The sequence below is a fragment of the Chrysemys picta genome, chromosome 9, assembly GCF_011386835.1.
Source record: "Chrysemys picta bellii isolate R12L10 chromosome 9, ASM1138683v2, whole genome shotgun sequence".
In the NCBI taxonomy this organism is placed as follows: Eukaryota; Metazoa; Chordata; order Testudines; family Emydidae; genus Chrysemys; species Chrysemys picta.
The window spans coordinates 91,745,297-91,759,807 of NC_088799.1; the positions used below are offsets into that span (position 1 = coordinate 91,745,297).

General features: G+C 41.8%; 2 protein-coding genes across 6 annotated transcripts; one reads left to right on the forward strand and one right to left on the reverse strand.

The window, feature by feature from the left end:
- Positions 1-907: 907 nt before the first annotated feature.
- NKAP (NFKB activating protein) lies at positions 908-7,128 on the forward strand. Its single transcript, XM_065556655.1, has 8 exons — positions 908-1,053; positions 1,461-1,537; positions 1,767-1,874; positions 3,684-3,732; positions 4,187-4,302; positions 4,474-4,549; positions 5,343-5,492; positions 6,047-7,128. The coding sequence occupies exons 1-8, from the start codon at positions 959-961 to the stop codon at positions 6,219-6,221; spliced, it is 846 nt and encodes a 281-aa protein (XP_065412727.1). The 5' UTR covers positions 908-958; the 3' UTR covers positions 6,222-7,128.
- Positions 7,129-7,637: 509 nt separating this feature from the next.
- On the reverse strand, positions 7,638-13,108 carry AKAP14 (A-kinase anchoring protein 14). 5 transcript variants are annotated; one of them, XM_065556656.1, is made up of 6 exons: positions 12,979-13,071; positions 12,407-12,634; positions 12,224-12,315; positions 10,181-10,363; positions 9,360-9,412; positions 7,638-7,866 (listed from the first exon to the last, which is right to left on the reverse strand). In XM_065556656.1, exons 2-6 carry the CDS (start codon positions 12,522-12,524, stop codon positions 7,782-7,784), a joined length of 531 nt encoding a protein of 176 aa, XP_065412728.1. In that variant the 5' UTR covers positions 12,525-12,634; positions 12,979-13,071; the 3' UTR covers positions 7,638-7,781. The 5 variants fall into 5 exon arrangements, 4 of the variants coding, with proteins under 4 accessions (XP_065412728.1, XP_008167254.3, XP_023961764.1 ...); XM_008169032.4 differs by having other exon boundaries at positions 7,639-7,866; positions 10,181-10,406; positions 12,407-12,527; positions 12,979-13,108; XM_024105996.3 differs by having other exon boundaries at positions 7,641-7,866; positions 10,181-10,360; positions 12,407-12,527; positions 12,979-13,108.
- Positions 13,109-14,511: the final 1,403 nt, after the last annotated feature.

The following is a 14,511-nucleotide window of genomic DNA, read 5'->3' on the forward strand; positions in this document are numbered from 1 at the left end:
GCCAGACCCCCAACCCTGGCAGCGCACCCTGGGTCCATCCCACCCGGGCTCTTTCTGTCCCCTATCCTTGGTCCCACAGACACGAGACCATCCCTTTTTCCCAGTGGAGGAGTGTTCCCTACAGTGTATTTTTTAGTGCCTTCTCCAGTCTTGTTTTAAATGACCCATGGCTGCTCACCACTTAGCTATTAGGTTCATTGCTTGTTCCACCTTAGTTTTTGGAGTACTCTGTTAGTTTTGCCCATTAAAGAAACTATGTGAGGAGGTAATTAGGAGCCCCAAAGGATATGAAATGAAGTAGATTTGAGTTATCTGTATTAGTGTAGTGATGCAGCCCCACAGGTATGACAGGGCCCATTGCATTAAGCTATCTTGGGTAGCCTGCGGAGTTGACAAGCTTGCAAATAGTACAGCCTACAGCAATGAGAAGTGTGAACATGCAATGGATTGTTCTGATCAAAAGCAAAGCATCATATATTGGAATTTGTTGTCTCTGCAGATTATGTCTTCCATTTTATAGATAAGGGCAGCCAGAGAGATGTCTCATGCAATAATCTGCCACAAACTTTACCTTTGCGTTTTAGTTTTCATCATTCCAAATAATATGTGTCTACTGTGACGATTACATCTACTTCCTAAGACAATTTGGAATATTACATATGTGGCCAAAAATCCTGTTTTACTAGGCTAGAAAGTCTGAAGGTTAACTGAAGCTTTCAGCGGTCCACTTTAAAATTTCTCAGACCTGCCTTGGTTACTGTCCCCCTGGTGATTGAGAAAACTAACATTGAATTAAGTCTTGGTTTTGGAGGGAATAAACAAATTTTAAATACTAAAGTGAAGAAAATATCTTTTCACCAAATCTAATTTCAGAGACTAGAAATGCTGCTAAAACACAAACTACTCAGGTTTTGATTATCTGTTTGGTGGGAGTAGCACAATAGGTTTTAATGCAGGCATGTACCTTTACAGGAGACTAAATGAGAGAGAGAGGATTGGTGAACTGGGAGCACCTGAAGTCTGGGGACTGTCACCAAAGTTTCCTGACCCAGAGTAAGTAATTTCTCGTGGGTTTTTTTCTCCTTCTGGAACTCTGGTCTAGAATCTTATGCTAAAATAGTATTGATAATAAATGTTACTATTACTTTACAGAAATGTTCTTGTTCTGCTTTCTTTATTCTTTGTAATTCAGGTTACACGTCTCCAAAGTTAAATCACTAAACAGTCATAACTGGATACGATTTTTCATATAATCCCAATAGAGGTTTCAGCATGTTGTAGATCACATAACAACTTGTGGTTCAGAGAGTGACTCAAATATTAGCTGTTTAATGGTTTCTTTCATTACTAACACAGGCTCTGAATCTGCAAACAATTCTACATGTGTTTGATTTTTGGATAAACAATCTGCACTTCAAATCATATTTCATAATATTTAAGATCTTTTTGTTTCTGTTCAGTTCCGATGAGCATACCCCAGCAGAAGATGAGGAGGCAAAATCTAAGAAGAGTAGCTCTTCAGATTCCAGTTCAGAAGGTATTTTGTTGTGACCATAGAAGTTGTTTGCACATTAATAGAAGATTGAGGGTTAGACTCTGTTCACCTTACTTACAAAGAACTCTACTGACTTGAGTAGGACTCTGTAAAGCCAGCATGATAGAGTTCCAGTAGAGGGGGATGCTAGCAGAATAAGATCCAAAAATATTAATGGAGTGCCAAACTATACTCATCTTGCAGGTAACATTCTCTTTTCAAATCTTTACAGAAGAGAAGAAGAAGAAGAAGAAAAAGGAAAAGAAAAGAAAGAGGTCCAAAAGAAAACACAGAAAGCATTCTGGGGACAGTGATAGCGAGTCTGAGTCCGACACCAGTGGTAAGAAAACAAGGCTTCTGTTAAACTATATGGTCTGAATCCTTCTATTGTATGTGTTATTTATAATCCTGTGGAATATTGCATCTGTTGGGTTGGCATTCTCACGACATTCTGGGATTTCGTACATTAGTTGCTAGTTATGGGGAAAAAAATCTGTGAATCTGTTGACTGCAGAATTCTGAAGACAAATTTTTCTCTTTTCCCAATAGCCATATAAATTGTAGTGAAGCTTTTTTAATTCCACTTGTACCTGTATTCAGCTCTAATTTTTTCAGACTCTATTCAAGACTAATGTTGAATGGTTTCCCTTTGTGCCCTTTTCCCATTCTCATCTCAATGCCACCTCTTGTATTTAGAATAGCCTCTGTTCTTGTGCACCAAATCACCACTCCCTCCACTCAAATGTCTCCTTAAAACACATCCTCTATGAAGTCTCTCAGCCCTAATCCACTTTGTGCAGGATGTGAAATCACAACATTCTAACCCAGAGGCAACATACAGCCTCTGTTGCTGAACTTCAATAGCCATTCCCATAGAAATTAATCAATAATCCTATAGTTTAAATTATTTCACTGTTCTGTTGAGTTTGCAGTGTCTCTTGTTTCTGTACATGGGGTTTGGCCATCAGTGAATGGTATCCTGAATTTAATCCATCAGGCATCTCAGTTCAGGTGGTGATAGTATATGAGTACATTGAATAATATTGTTTTGACATTGTTTGGATATTGTAAATTACCTGGAATTGAGACCCTCCCCTCTAATGCACGGTTACTCCTGGGGGAATTCTGCGCTCAATATTTTAGAATTCTGCAAAATTCTACATATTTTATTTGTCAAAATAACACAATATAATCACGCCAGTTTCAATTATTATGGTAATTTATTTAAAAATACTTGTCAGCAAGTATGTCTGTAACAATACAGACAAAAAAAAATATTCAGATAATGTTTTTTTGACCAATAGATTCCTTACTAGGCATATTAATACAGAACTTCAAGTAATTCATTTAAACTATAATACAGAAATGTATTTCCCACACCCCTCAGAAGCAATGCAAAGGCTTGGGGGAGTTGGGGTAATGGAGGAGCTAAGGGAGAGGGAAGGAGCCTGGGAGTGAACCTGGAGGGTTGGGTGTGGATGGGAGAAGTACAAAACATTGGGGGGAGGATTGTTAGGGTGTCGTGGAGCCTCCCCCATGCAGACCCTAGCCAATCCCAAGCCTCTCCCATTCAGTCAAGCACATTTGCCCCCATCCCCATGTGTCCCTGCACGCACCCCCTGTCCCTGTGTGGCCCTCCCATTCAGCCCCATGCTCAGGACTGTCACCCCACTAGCTCCTGAGCTCGTGCCCGGTCATTCTCCACCCCCCAGCAGCTTGATATGCCCCCCACTGTCTATCCTAACCTGGCGCCACTGGCAGGGTGCTGTGATGAACGCAGCTGGCTATTCTGGTGCCACAGCGGCCTGTGGTGGGTGAAAGACATAACTGCAGCACTTCTTAGCAGAATATATTTTCTATGGGGGAATAAATTCTGCGCTGGACATGAATTCTGCACGTGCGCAGTGGTGCAGAATTCCCCCAGGAGTAGTAGCTAATCACTAAGCCATTCTGGTGTAGGGTGAACTGAGGAATTCAGGGGCATTTCTACTTTTATCCCAGGTGAGTAGCTCAGTGTTGCATGGCTTTAGTTCTCTCCACCTTACTTTAGCTGCTGTTGTGGGGGTCGGGTTATATTTCCAATAAAGTTCGGTACTTTCTTCATTTTATTACAGTGGGTTTTTTGGTGATTGTATGTTGGATTTTTCAGATGAGGAAGATAAAAAGAAAACCAAGAAGAAGAAAAAGAAACATAGAAAGTAAGAGCAGTCTCTAAAATATTGCATTTAAAACACTGCTGTTTTTAAATCTGTGTCTTCCACTATTATGGTATTTCCCTAGCTGATGCGTAAGGAAGAGCCAACACTTCCGTGTCTCCTGTAGTTAAGGGGCCCACGGTATCATGTAATAGCCTCACCTCAGAATCTTCATGACTCTGCCTCAGACAAACTGAATTCTGGCTAATGAAGGGCCCAGTCCAAACTTGAGAGAGGAATCTGCCAAAGAATGGCGCATGCAAGACCCATAATGGTACTTGCTGGATCTGTAGAATTAAATGTGTTTTGTGTCTTATTGAACAGATAGATACCAATTGAATCCTCCACTGGGAAGCTGCTTGAAAAATGGATCAATTAAGCCTGGCCTCTAGCACTATTCCCTTTTCCCCATTAGGCGTATAAACATCTGTCTGTCTCGTCTTTAACGTCGTAACAGAAAGAAGTCTAAGAAAAAGAAGAGTAAGAGGAGTAGGAAGAAATCCAGTGATTCGAGTAGTGAAGATTCAGATGATGAAGCACTTCAAGGGGACGATCTCTGGATTGAGAGATCAAGTAGGTTCATTCTATTTAACACCTCTGTTATAACTCCTAGGTATTCTGTTCAGTAATATCAGTTGTTGATATGTTGATGTCCTGTGTAACTGACCTGACTTAGTCAGGTGTGTGACAGATTTCTGGAAGCAGAAGGTACAGCAATAATATTTGTGATTATTTGTATTGCAGAAAATACAGACACTGATAATTTAATTGGACCAGAAGCTCCAAAAATGCATGCATCTCAAGATGATAGGCCTTTGAAGTAAGTAATCATATATGATTTACACAAACAGATCAAATCAAGGAAATTAAACATGAAGGCTGCCATGCCAGATAGCCATGAGTGAAGGCGACGTTTTCTCTGACTTTCATTTGTTAGAGGCACAAAATCTGTGTTTTATTCTTAAACTGAAAACCTACTGAAATCAGCTAGAACTTTCTGTGTGTACCTGGTAACTTTTGTTACAATTTGTTACATAGTTTTCAATAGAATGGCCATGTTACAGTATTATTTTTTCAAATACTTTCTGCAGTGTGATGACTTTATCCCAACTTACCATTAAATCAACTTTTCCATTAGCTTAATCAAAATGAATTAATTATAATGATTTACAATCTCTCTCACTGATGGAAACTGCCACAATCAAGGAAGCACGTACGTTAACTGGAGAAATGGTGATGAATAGCGAGAGGTCAAGTGAGTTACTCTTAGTGACCATTCCACGCCAGCTGTCCCAGAGCAACAGTCATGCTTTAGTAACATGTCAGCTCAGAGGAAGCCAGTCCTGCAGTAAATGAAAGCTTTTGTTACAAACTTCCTTGCTTCAGTTAGTCTGGAAATCCAACATGGAAGCGAGTATTCCAGTGTGTCGTGTCCAAGAGGTTGAACAAACGATTAAATATGCTGCTGCTCTAGTTGCAGGAAATACATATCATTTAGCTGAGTTCCTAGTGCTAGATTTATCCGGTGGTCTCTGCGTTAGCTCGTGGTTTAATTACTCTTGTGACTTCTTCAGTCTGAAACTGATGACTTTTTTTTTTTTTTTTTTATTTAGCTATGGCCACGCTTTGCTGCCTGGTGAAGGTGCAGCTATGGCAGAGTACGTAAAGGCTGGGAAACGCATCCCTCGAAGAGGTGAAATTGGCCTGACCAGTGAAGAGATCGCATCATTCGAGAGCTCTGGTTATGTAATGAGTGGTAGCAGGTAGGGGTTTGGTTTTTTTTGATGATGGCACTTAGGGTGAGATTTACAACTGCGTGGGAGACCAAGTTGAAAGCACCAAAAAAAAGTTGCTAAGTGTGTATATTATGCAACAATCAGAAAGGTTAAACAGCCTATGACTACAAACATACTTGTTAATCTCTGCTGATCTACAGCAAGTTTGTTACATGTATGTTTTTCCCAAGGGCAAAAATACTCTGCAGCTCTCCTATCATCTTCACCTCAGTTTCCCCTCTGTAAAATGGGGATACTGATTCAGACCTCTTTTGTAAAGTTCTTTGAGGTCTATGGATGAAAAGCACTATATAAGAGCTAGGTATTATAATTGCACTAAACTGTAAATATAGTTTGAGTTCAGATCACTGGAAGCCTGATGTTCAGATAATAGAGATGGCAGTGTCGGTGCGTTCCAGATAGCATAGTGGATAATAGGAAAGGCAATGTAGGCTGTACAGTGGGGGGTGGGGAAATAGTCTCCCAAAGAGGGGAAGGGTAAATGGTTTTTTGCCTCCTGACACATGCAATGTTCTCCTCAGGCATCGCCGAATGGAAGCTGTGCGTCTGCGTAAAGAGAACCAGATCTACAGTGCAGATGAGAAGAGAGCTCTGGCATCTTTCAACCAGGAGGAGAGACGGAAGCGAGAGAACAAGATCCTGGCTAGCTTCCGGGAGATGGTCTACAGAAAGACTAAGGGCAAAGAAGACAAATAACCCCACCCCACCCCTCAATTGTACAGCACGGATTGTAGTCAATAGCGGCTAACCTCTTCTTGTTGTGACTTGGAAACAGCTGTAAAGTGCTGCAGTGCCTTCCGCCCGATGGGATGCGTTTCTCAGGAATGGATCGCTTGTATCAAAGAAACCATTACCCTTAGCAGGCTTTCTTGGACAACTCATTCACCAGCTGTAGGCAACTGCCATTAGGGGAAGTACAGAATCCTGAATGAGACTGAGGAGCACGCGGAGGTTCATGATCATACAAGCACCGTATCAGACCTCAATATGGACACAACAGGATACCATCAGCTGCTGCTGGTGAAATGAAACATAACCATCTTTCATTTATTTTGGTTAATCAGCATGGACAAAATCAGACTAGACTTCACCACCATGAACAGGCTACTACTAGTAGCAAAAATGAAGGAACTCCTAAATGTCCGTTTAGATTTGAATAGGACTGTTCATTTATGATGTACTTGTGAAAAGTTCTGTACACACTTTACATTTAGGGTTTCCTTTTAGTTGTTTTGAGGAAGAAAACTCACGTCATGTCTTGTGGTTCAGACTCCATTTGTAAATAGGAATATATTTGTAATTTAATAGATATTGGCTTCAACTATTTTAAAAAAAGATCACAAGCAGTGTATATATTATAGAAGTAGTAACATTAACGGTCTGGCCTAGAACCTCCAAAAGCCCAGAACATGAATGAAAGAACTAAAAGCTTGTCTGCTTCTCTACTTAGCTGTACATAGATATCTCTCTCAGGTGGGGTGCAGTAGGGACCAGTGTTTGGAAGTCCTGGAAATACATAGGTAATAACTGAGGATGGATTTTATTCCAGTTCTGAATTTCTTTGCTCTTGGAAATCTTCTAGATTAAACCCTTATTATTTTAACTCCTTGTATTTTAATTTCCTTTTTTTTTTTCAGTAGTATTAATCTCTTAAGATTTGAGGTTAGAGGCCTACTCCTGATCAATTCTCATCCAGTGTTCCCACATTGTCATCTGGCTTATTTCCAAAATGAGTATGCTTTAACTTATTCATTCTTAAATACTTTTTTTTTTTAATAAAGTAAAATAGTGTCTGGACGTACTTTTAAAATCCCTGGTTTGTAGTTCTGAGGGGTGGAAATACTTATACCCTGTGTAGGTTTCCATAACAACTTTAGAAACCCTGTTATCTACTTCTGTTGGATTTATAAACCTTATTTTAACATAACATTAGGCTTAATCTACCTCTCCTCATCTTTAAACTATGTATCTTGATCTTGTAACTCTTCTGCTAGCCTTACCCATGCGTCTGTGCAGAGCAAGTTGAAAGATCAGGTCCTTAAGCTGTCAATGTTAATGTCACACTAATTTAAAACTTGTGTGCAGAATGTAGTAGCCAGGTACCATTATTGTAGGATCTAATTCAGAAGAGCTAGTAAACGAGAAGGAAAGACAAAACAAAAAAGCCTATTGCAGTGCCCTTAGTTTATTTCCATACAACACCAACAGATTGTAGGTGCCCTTTTGAATTGGATTTAATCTGAAGCAAATGTTTATTTAGAAAGTTATACTGTCCATGAGAATCCTCTTGCTTTCAATGATGTCTTTGAGCCACTTTTCTCTAAACCGACACTGTCCTGGTCTAGAAAAAAACAGAACAAACAGATTAAGAACAAAGGTAGCAGTCAGCTGGAAAGAGGGCAAGCCTGTCCCCTGGAAGAATGAGGCTTTTTAGGCCTGTGTAAATCCATCACTAATTCAGTAGGCAGGAAATAGACACCCATGGAATATGTCCATGCTGGGATAAGGAACTATGCTAGCTCGGTGTGGTTCGAGTGGTGGGTTTTGGTTTTTTTTTTTTTTTTTTTTGCTTGGTGGGATTTTAGTGTGGTTTCCCTGAGTCACATGGACAGGCGTTTAAGAACTCTGCTATAGCCAGGTTTCAGAGTAGCAGCCGTGCTAGTCTGTATCCGCAAAAAGAAGAACAGGAGGACTTGTGGCACCTTAGAGACTAACAAATTTATTAGAGCATAAGCTTTCATGGACTACAGCCCACTTCTTCAGATGCATATAGAATGGAACATATATTGAGGAGATATATATACACACATACAGAGAGCATAAACAGGTGGGAGTTGTCTTACCACCTCTGAGAGGCCAATTAATTAAGAGAAAAAAAAAAAAAAACTTTTGAAGTGATAATCAAGCTAGCCCAGTACAGACAGTTAAGAAGTGTGAGAATACTTACAAGGGGAGATAGATTCAATGTTTGTAATGGCATTGAATCTAACATTGAATCTATCTCCCCTTGTAAGTATTCTCACACTTCTTAACTGTCTGTACTGGGCTAGCTTGATTATCACTTCAAAAGTTTTTTTTTTTTTCTCTTAATTGGCCTCTCAGAGTTGGTAAGACAACTCCCACCTGTTTATGCTCTCTGTATGTGTGTGTATATATATCTCCTCAATATATGTTCCATTCTATATGCATCCGAAGAAGTGGGCTGTAGTCCACGAAAGCTTATGCTCTAATAAATTTGTTAGTCTCTAAGGTGCCACAAGTACTCCTGTTCTTCTTTCTGCTATAGCCAGCTCACTTTCCTGCCTCTGCTGGAGGACTGTCCTAGAACTCGCTTGTGATATAAAAAGATAAATTTACATAGATCGTGTTCAAATGCTGCTGCCCAATGCTGTTGGGCTCCCAGTTTGTATAAGGCTGTGAGTTGTTACTCGCATTCCACATACACATCACGGATTAGACGCGTAACCCTGCTTCACCCGTATTGTGCCACGAAGGCCAGAAACAGCTTGGAACTCCCCCTGTTGGGAAGCTCCAGCATTTACAGAGCCACTGTAGTTGACTTATGTCACAAGCACTCAGCCCTGGTGGGGGGGTATGGCCAAAGCACAATATCCTCAGCGGGTGTAAGAGCAGCTAATAGCAGGGCAGGGCCAGACAGCATCCGCCTGCTGGAACTTACTCCCTGACGGGCCCCACCCCACCATAGCTGAGTGTATCTGTACCCATTTCTAATCTAGCTGGACATACCTGAAATTAACTGTGTTTTATGCAGAGTTGCTAGGGCCCCTCTACACTGGTTTGTTGCTTAAAAAAAAGCTACAGAACAAAATATACCTGTGAATGAGCCTATTTGACTCCAAAATGAAGAATACCTCAACCGGCAAGGTCTGCAATAGATGAAAGTGAGGGTAGAGATCAGACATTTACTAGAGTACAGGTAAAGTAGGCATTTCTATCCGTTACAATTCTCTCTTTAAATAGGTTGCATGGCTAGAACAATGTAATCTGTTATTTTATTCTAAGTCAGAGCAGAAGGTATATGTTTACACACAATTCTAAGTCTCCTTCGAGCCAGACAGCTAGACTTTACCCAGTCGCACAACAGCGTGGGAGATCTACTGGACAAACCACAGAATTGCAACTGAGTGAATAAGCAAAAACCATCAAAGAAAGTCAGATGATTCAGTGCAAACATCATTTATTTTGACATTTAGTTTTGTGATAGTTCTTCATAGTATTACAGCACATTTTGCAAACACTATAAAATGAATGAAAGTAGCATGCACTCTAAGGTTACATTTTAGCAGCAAAGGGGAGGAAGGCCAAAGAACTATAAATTTTAGTGAGGGTCTCAGGCTGTAGTATTCATAGCCCAGGTCTCTTCCTGGAATATTAGTCTCAGCACACGATAGGATGTTTTCTCATTTTTCAGAGAGACCAATTCAAACCAGAATTTTGACAGGGATCAAGTACTGATCTAATCACTTGTGCAGTTATGAACTTCACTTACTTGGACAAATTTGGACCCCACATCTTACATACTATAATAATTTAATCTACCACTTTCTCATTCCACAGAGTAAGTAAAGCGAGACTTTTACTCTCACATTTCAAAGGGAAAAATGAGATGGTTGAGTAATATTTTGAATACATACAGGTGGTTTAATTTTGGAGATCTCGATGATGAAATAGATGCATGCTGTTGCTCGTGGAATGGGCTTCCTACATGTTGGGATGCTCCAGCGAACCCGGTAATGGTACCTTCTGCTGTACTTCAGTTCTTCTTCCTGGAGGTAGTCTGACCAGTGAAGCCAGCTCTCATGAAACTCCCACGTCTGCTGAACATACACCACACTATAAGACTTCCACTCTCTAGTACAGCTGACTTAAGGGAAGTGGGAAAAAAAGAGATTGAGTTGCTCTTGTTTAACTCTGCCACGCAAATCAAGATTATGGGGACGTGGTAAAAAGGAAATGCTACTTTTAAACACTGTCTAATCACAGTCTCCTCAAGAACTTACTTCTGCAGCATATTACTGGGGCAAATAGTTTTAACAAGATTCCTAGAAGATTCAATGTACTCAGAGCAGCGTTTGCAATAACAGAAGGCAAGTTAAAGTTAGCTGGGTTGTCATTCTAGTGCTTCTAAACAAAAGATTGTAGAGTTCAGAAGGATTTTTCTTCATTCAATATTGCATATAGTAGTTGACTAGAACAACAAGGAGTCCGGTGGCACCTTAAAGACTAATATTTATTTGGGCATAAGCTTTTGGTTTTTTACACGTGAAAGCTTATGCCCAAATAAATCTGTTCGTATTTAAGGTGCCACCGGACTCCTTGTTGTTTTTGTAGATACAGACTAACGTGGATACTCCCGGGCCTGGTAGTTGACTAGGTGCATTTCTAATTTGTGCCACTTTTCATATACAAAGCACCTGAAAAACCATAAACATCATGTGATGCAAGTGAATATTTTCCCTGTTTTCAGATGGGGACATGAAGACACACAACTTTAGGTCCAAGTTTTCAAAATGTGTCTCTAAATTTGGATGCCTCAGGTTTGGGGGGGGGGAGACAGTGTTGGACATCAAAAGCCTGGTTTTTCAGAGTTGCTGAGCTCCCTCGGCGCCAGATGGATGCAATGAGAACTGCAGGTGCTCAGTGTTTCTGAAAATCGGACCCAAGCAGTCTCAAAATTTGGGTGCCTAAAATTTACAGGTACTTACAAATATTGGCTCTAAAACTTGTCCCAGGCGACATGAAATCAGCATTAGAGATGGGATTTAAACAGGTCACTGCTGGAGGCAAGCAGTCTACTAGATCAGAGGAAACAGTGCTGTCTTCTGCTTTGGCATTTCCTGTATTCATATGGCCTTAGACCCTCAGCTGTACTTTAAGCTCTATTCGGGTTCTTGGATTTTTCATGTAATATTTGTGTAAAGCTGTCTAGTGAAGGTGACAGTTAAAAAGAACCCATTAGATAGTCTAAACCGAGGCCCTCAGAAGGGCTTAGTTGCCTAACTCCCATTGATTTCAAATAAATATCTGAGGTGCCGGGCCTAAGCTGCCAAAGACAATCTCACTGCATGGACATACTTCAGTCTCATCCAAAAGCCATTAGGACACTGAGTTTTGCAGATGGGAACAATAAGGAAATGGAAAGCACCCGAGCATGTGAGGAGAGAGGGCCTTCCGACCAATTGGAAAACCACCCCAGGGTGCCATTGAGTAGTTAAAGGGCCTGCTGAGGAAGCAAATTGGGGGCAGGACATGCAAGTGAAGCTTGGAATACAGCAAGAAGGGTTTCAAAAGGAGTATTTGGAGCTATCAGGGAACAGAACCAAGCTCCAGAAAATGTCCAAGCACCTTTCTGCATGACTCAAATGACATCTCAGTGGGTGTTCAAAGCTCTCATGGTGTTAGGCTGCCATCACTGAGAGTTAGGTGGAGAAGTTTAACCCTCCCCGCCCCCTACACACACACACACACACACTTGAGCAGTCTACCTTTACAGCGCCCCTTTACACACATATCTGGACAAAGGGTGCTAGGCCTCCGTTTGGAAAGTAGACTGTAGTAAGTACTACCAGCAATAAATAATAGATCATAACTTCGCTCATCAATGTCCGAGGGAGCAGGCCATGTTGGCTCAGTTCATTTTCAGCTATACTGAATGAAAGAAAGGCTCTGTCACTTACTGACATGTATTCCTCAATTTGCTGCTGTCCTCTTTCCACTGTAAAGTCCTTGCACGAGGCCCATTGAATGTTTTGGATGATGTACTCAGCTTCTGCAAACAGACAATATGCTGCTTAAGCCGCCTGATGGGGCTCTGACACGCTAAAGGAGTTTTGAATGCAGCCGGCTCTATATTTCAATACCTCTCTCTTTTTCTTGCAAATCTCGCAGATGCTCTTTTGCATCCCTGATTACATCCTCAATTAAAATGTGTGCTTTTTCCTTGATGGCAGCATCTTCATCTCCCACATCCATTATCATCAGCTTGAGAGAGAGAAATTGACAAGTTCACTAGGAGAAGGTCCATACATGAAACTTGGGTAGAGCTTGGCTTTCTCACCTAATCTACCCCCAACAGACCTTCAGCTGATCTGGAAAGAGATAGCAAAACAGCAGCTGCTTTCATTGGTCAATTCCCTTATAGCCCCTGACCCCTCATTTCCTGTATATACCCACAGCAAAGTCTAGTCATAAAATATCTCCCTGCTAATATTAGAAAGCAGCCTCTCTCTCCTACTCTCATAAATCAGATAGGTTTAGTGCATTGGACTGAGTTCTTTACTGCAGTACTATGCAGAGGGAAGTTCAGGGATTTAGCTGGCAGGTCCCATTGACAAGAGTGGTGATATTCCTGGGGCATCAGGTATGAGCTTCAAATGTGGCACTGAATTCTTCAGGTCCCAGGGGTAGACAGTAGAACTGCTCTCATGCCTACCTGTCTGAATGCACCTTACAGGTTTTTCCTTTAGTGCTGGGATCTGCTCTATCCCCTGTAGCCTGCAGATTCCCAGGGCTCATTAAGCAGCTGGCTCTCTGGGTTCCTTAAAAGAGTGTTTGCACACAGCCGTCACCCAGGCAACACTCGTGCCAGCCAATAGAAAAACAGAGTCTATGTACAGGCATTCCATTGTGTTTTAAAACAAGAAAAATAATTGCTTAAAGTTTAGCCGTTCAGCACCAGCCTCATGGCTGTGCAGATATTGACAGTGGCAAGAGGGGTCCCCGTTCTGCTCCCACTGAGCGGGATCAGGCCCTTAGACTGGAGGTCCATGGAGCAAACTCTGTCTTCCTCTATGTTTGTGCCACACCATGTATGCAATAATAATCCTAACTGGCAGCATTTCATCGGCCAGTCTTCATGGAAGAGTCCTGCTAGGGAACAGGTGGCCAGCATTAGCAGGAAGATGGATTTCAGGATCCAGCAAGCTTGTGGCATTACTGCCTTCTATGGCTGTGTGATTTACAATGAACACCTGCAATGGGTAAGGAGAGATTGTTCAATCCCTGGTTAGCCTGTGCAGGATTTCCTAGATTCCTTGTTCATAGCCTTAGTCTGAAGTCAGCAGAGGAAGATTGAAGGGGGTCAAATCTTGCATGGGTGTCCACTGGTGACAGGAAAGGGACTTGCTTGAATTCTTCACTATTTATTAGCTCTGATGCTCTGCCCTGTCATGAGCACCCCCAGGTGATGGCACAGTGGGACAACGCTGCAGTCATGTTTCCATTACCTTGTGTTTGCCTCCAGCCACAAAATGCCCTATGCACTGGCTGCTCTGTGTCCTCTGCATCATTCAGGCTAGGCCTGAGCTGTGCCTAGTGGTGCTAACTCAGTGGGGTGGGGAAAACTGTGCTTCTTTTTGGCAAACTTTCACCACAAAGAAAATTCATAACCATCCCACATAATTTCTCAGCCCAGAAACTTTGCTCTTCATTCCATTTTCACGGGTTGGCTGGCTTTGCATGGAAACACCCGACAGTCCTTGTGTTTGTCCATGTTTCCCTGTGAATTCACCACGGTGCGAGCAAAAATAAGTTTGAAAAAATCAAGATCTGCCTCCGAGACCTAGCGCTGGGGGAAGGGACCGTGGCTGTGTGACAAACCAAAGCAGTCAGCAAGTATGTCTGAATGAGAAATGTTGCTCGGCAAGGAAAGTATGAAGGGGAAAAGAAAGGGAAGTAATAATGAAGCGGGCTACAGCATGGTTTAGTGATCAGACCACAGGACTGGGCGTCAGGAGAGCGCGCTGCAGTTCTGGCTCTGATGTTGATTCAATTGGACAAGGACCAAAGGCCAACTTTTGAAAAGTGCCCTCTGAGTTTGGGTGGAGCAGTTTGTGGGGTGTCCAACTTTAGATACGTAGGACCTGTTCTTCAGAGGTGTGGAGGCCCCATCCTTCCACTTGGAATCTATGGGAACTACAGCTGCTCAACACTCTGACAATCAGCCTCTTGGGCCCAGATCCTCAAA

Excerpts from the sequence above, each read along its gene's own strand:
- NKAP (XM_065556655.1), top strand. The coding sequence starts at position 959 with ATGTACCTTTACAGGAGACTAAATGAGAGAGAGAGGATTGGTGAACTG. Across the intron at positions 1,875-3,683 it reads GTCTGAGTCCGACACCAGTG|ATGAGGAAGATAAAAAGAAA; the intron begins GTAAGAAAACAA and ends TGGATTTTTCAG. Across the intron at positions 4,550-5,342 it reads CAAGATGATAGGCCTTTGAA|CTATGGCCACGCTTTGCTGC; the intron begins GTAAGTAATCAT and ends TTTTTTATTTAG.
- AKAP14 (XM_065556656.1), bottom strand. The coding sequence starts at position 12,524 with ATGATAATGGATGTGGGAGATGAAGATGCTGCCATCAAGGAAAAAGCA. Across the intron at positions 12,316-12,406 it reads TTTGCAAGAAAAAGAGAGAG|AAGCTGAGTACATCATCCAA; the intron begins GTATTGAAATAT and ends GTCTGTTTGCAG. Across the intron at positions 10,364-12,223 it reads AAATTGAGGAATACATGTCA|CAGACGTGGGAGTTTCATGA; the intron begins GTAAGTGACAGA and ends GTGTATGTTCAG.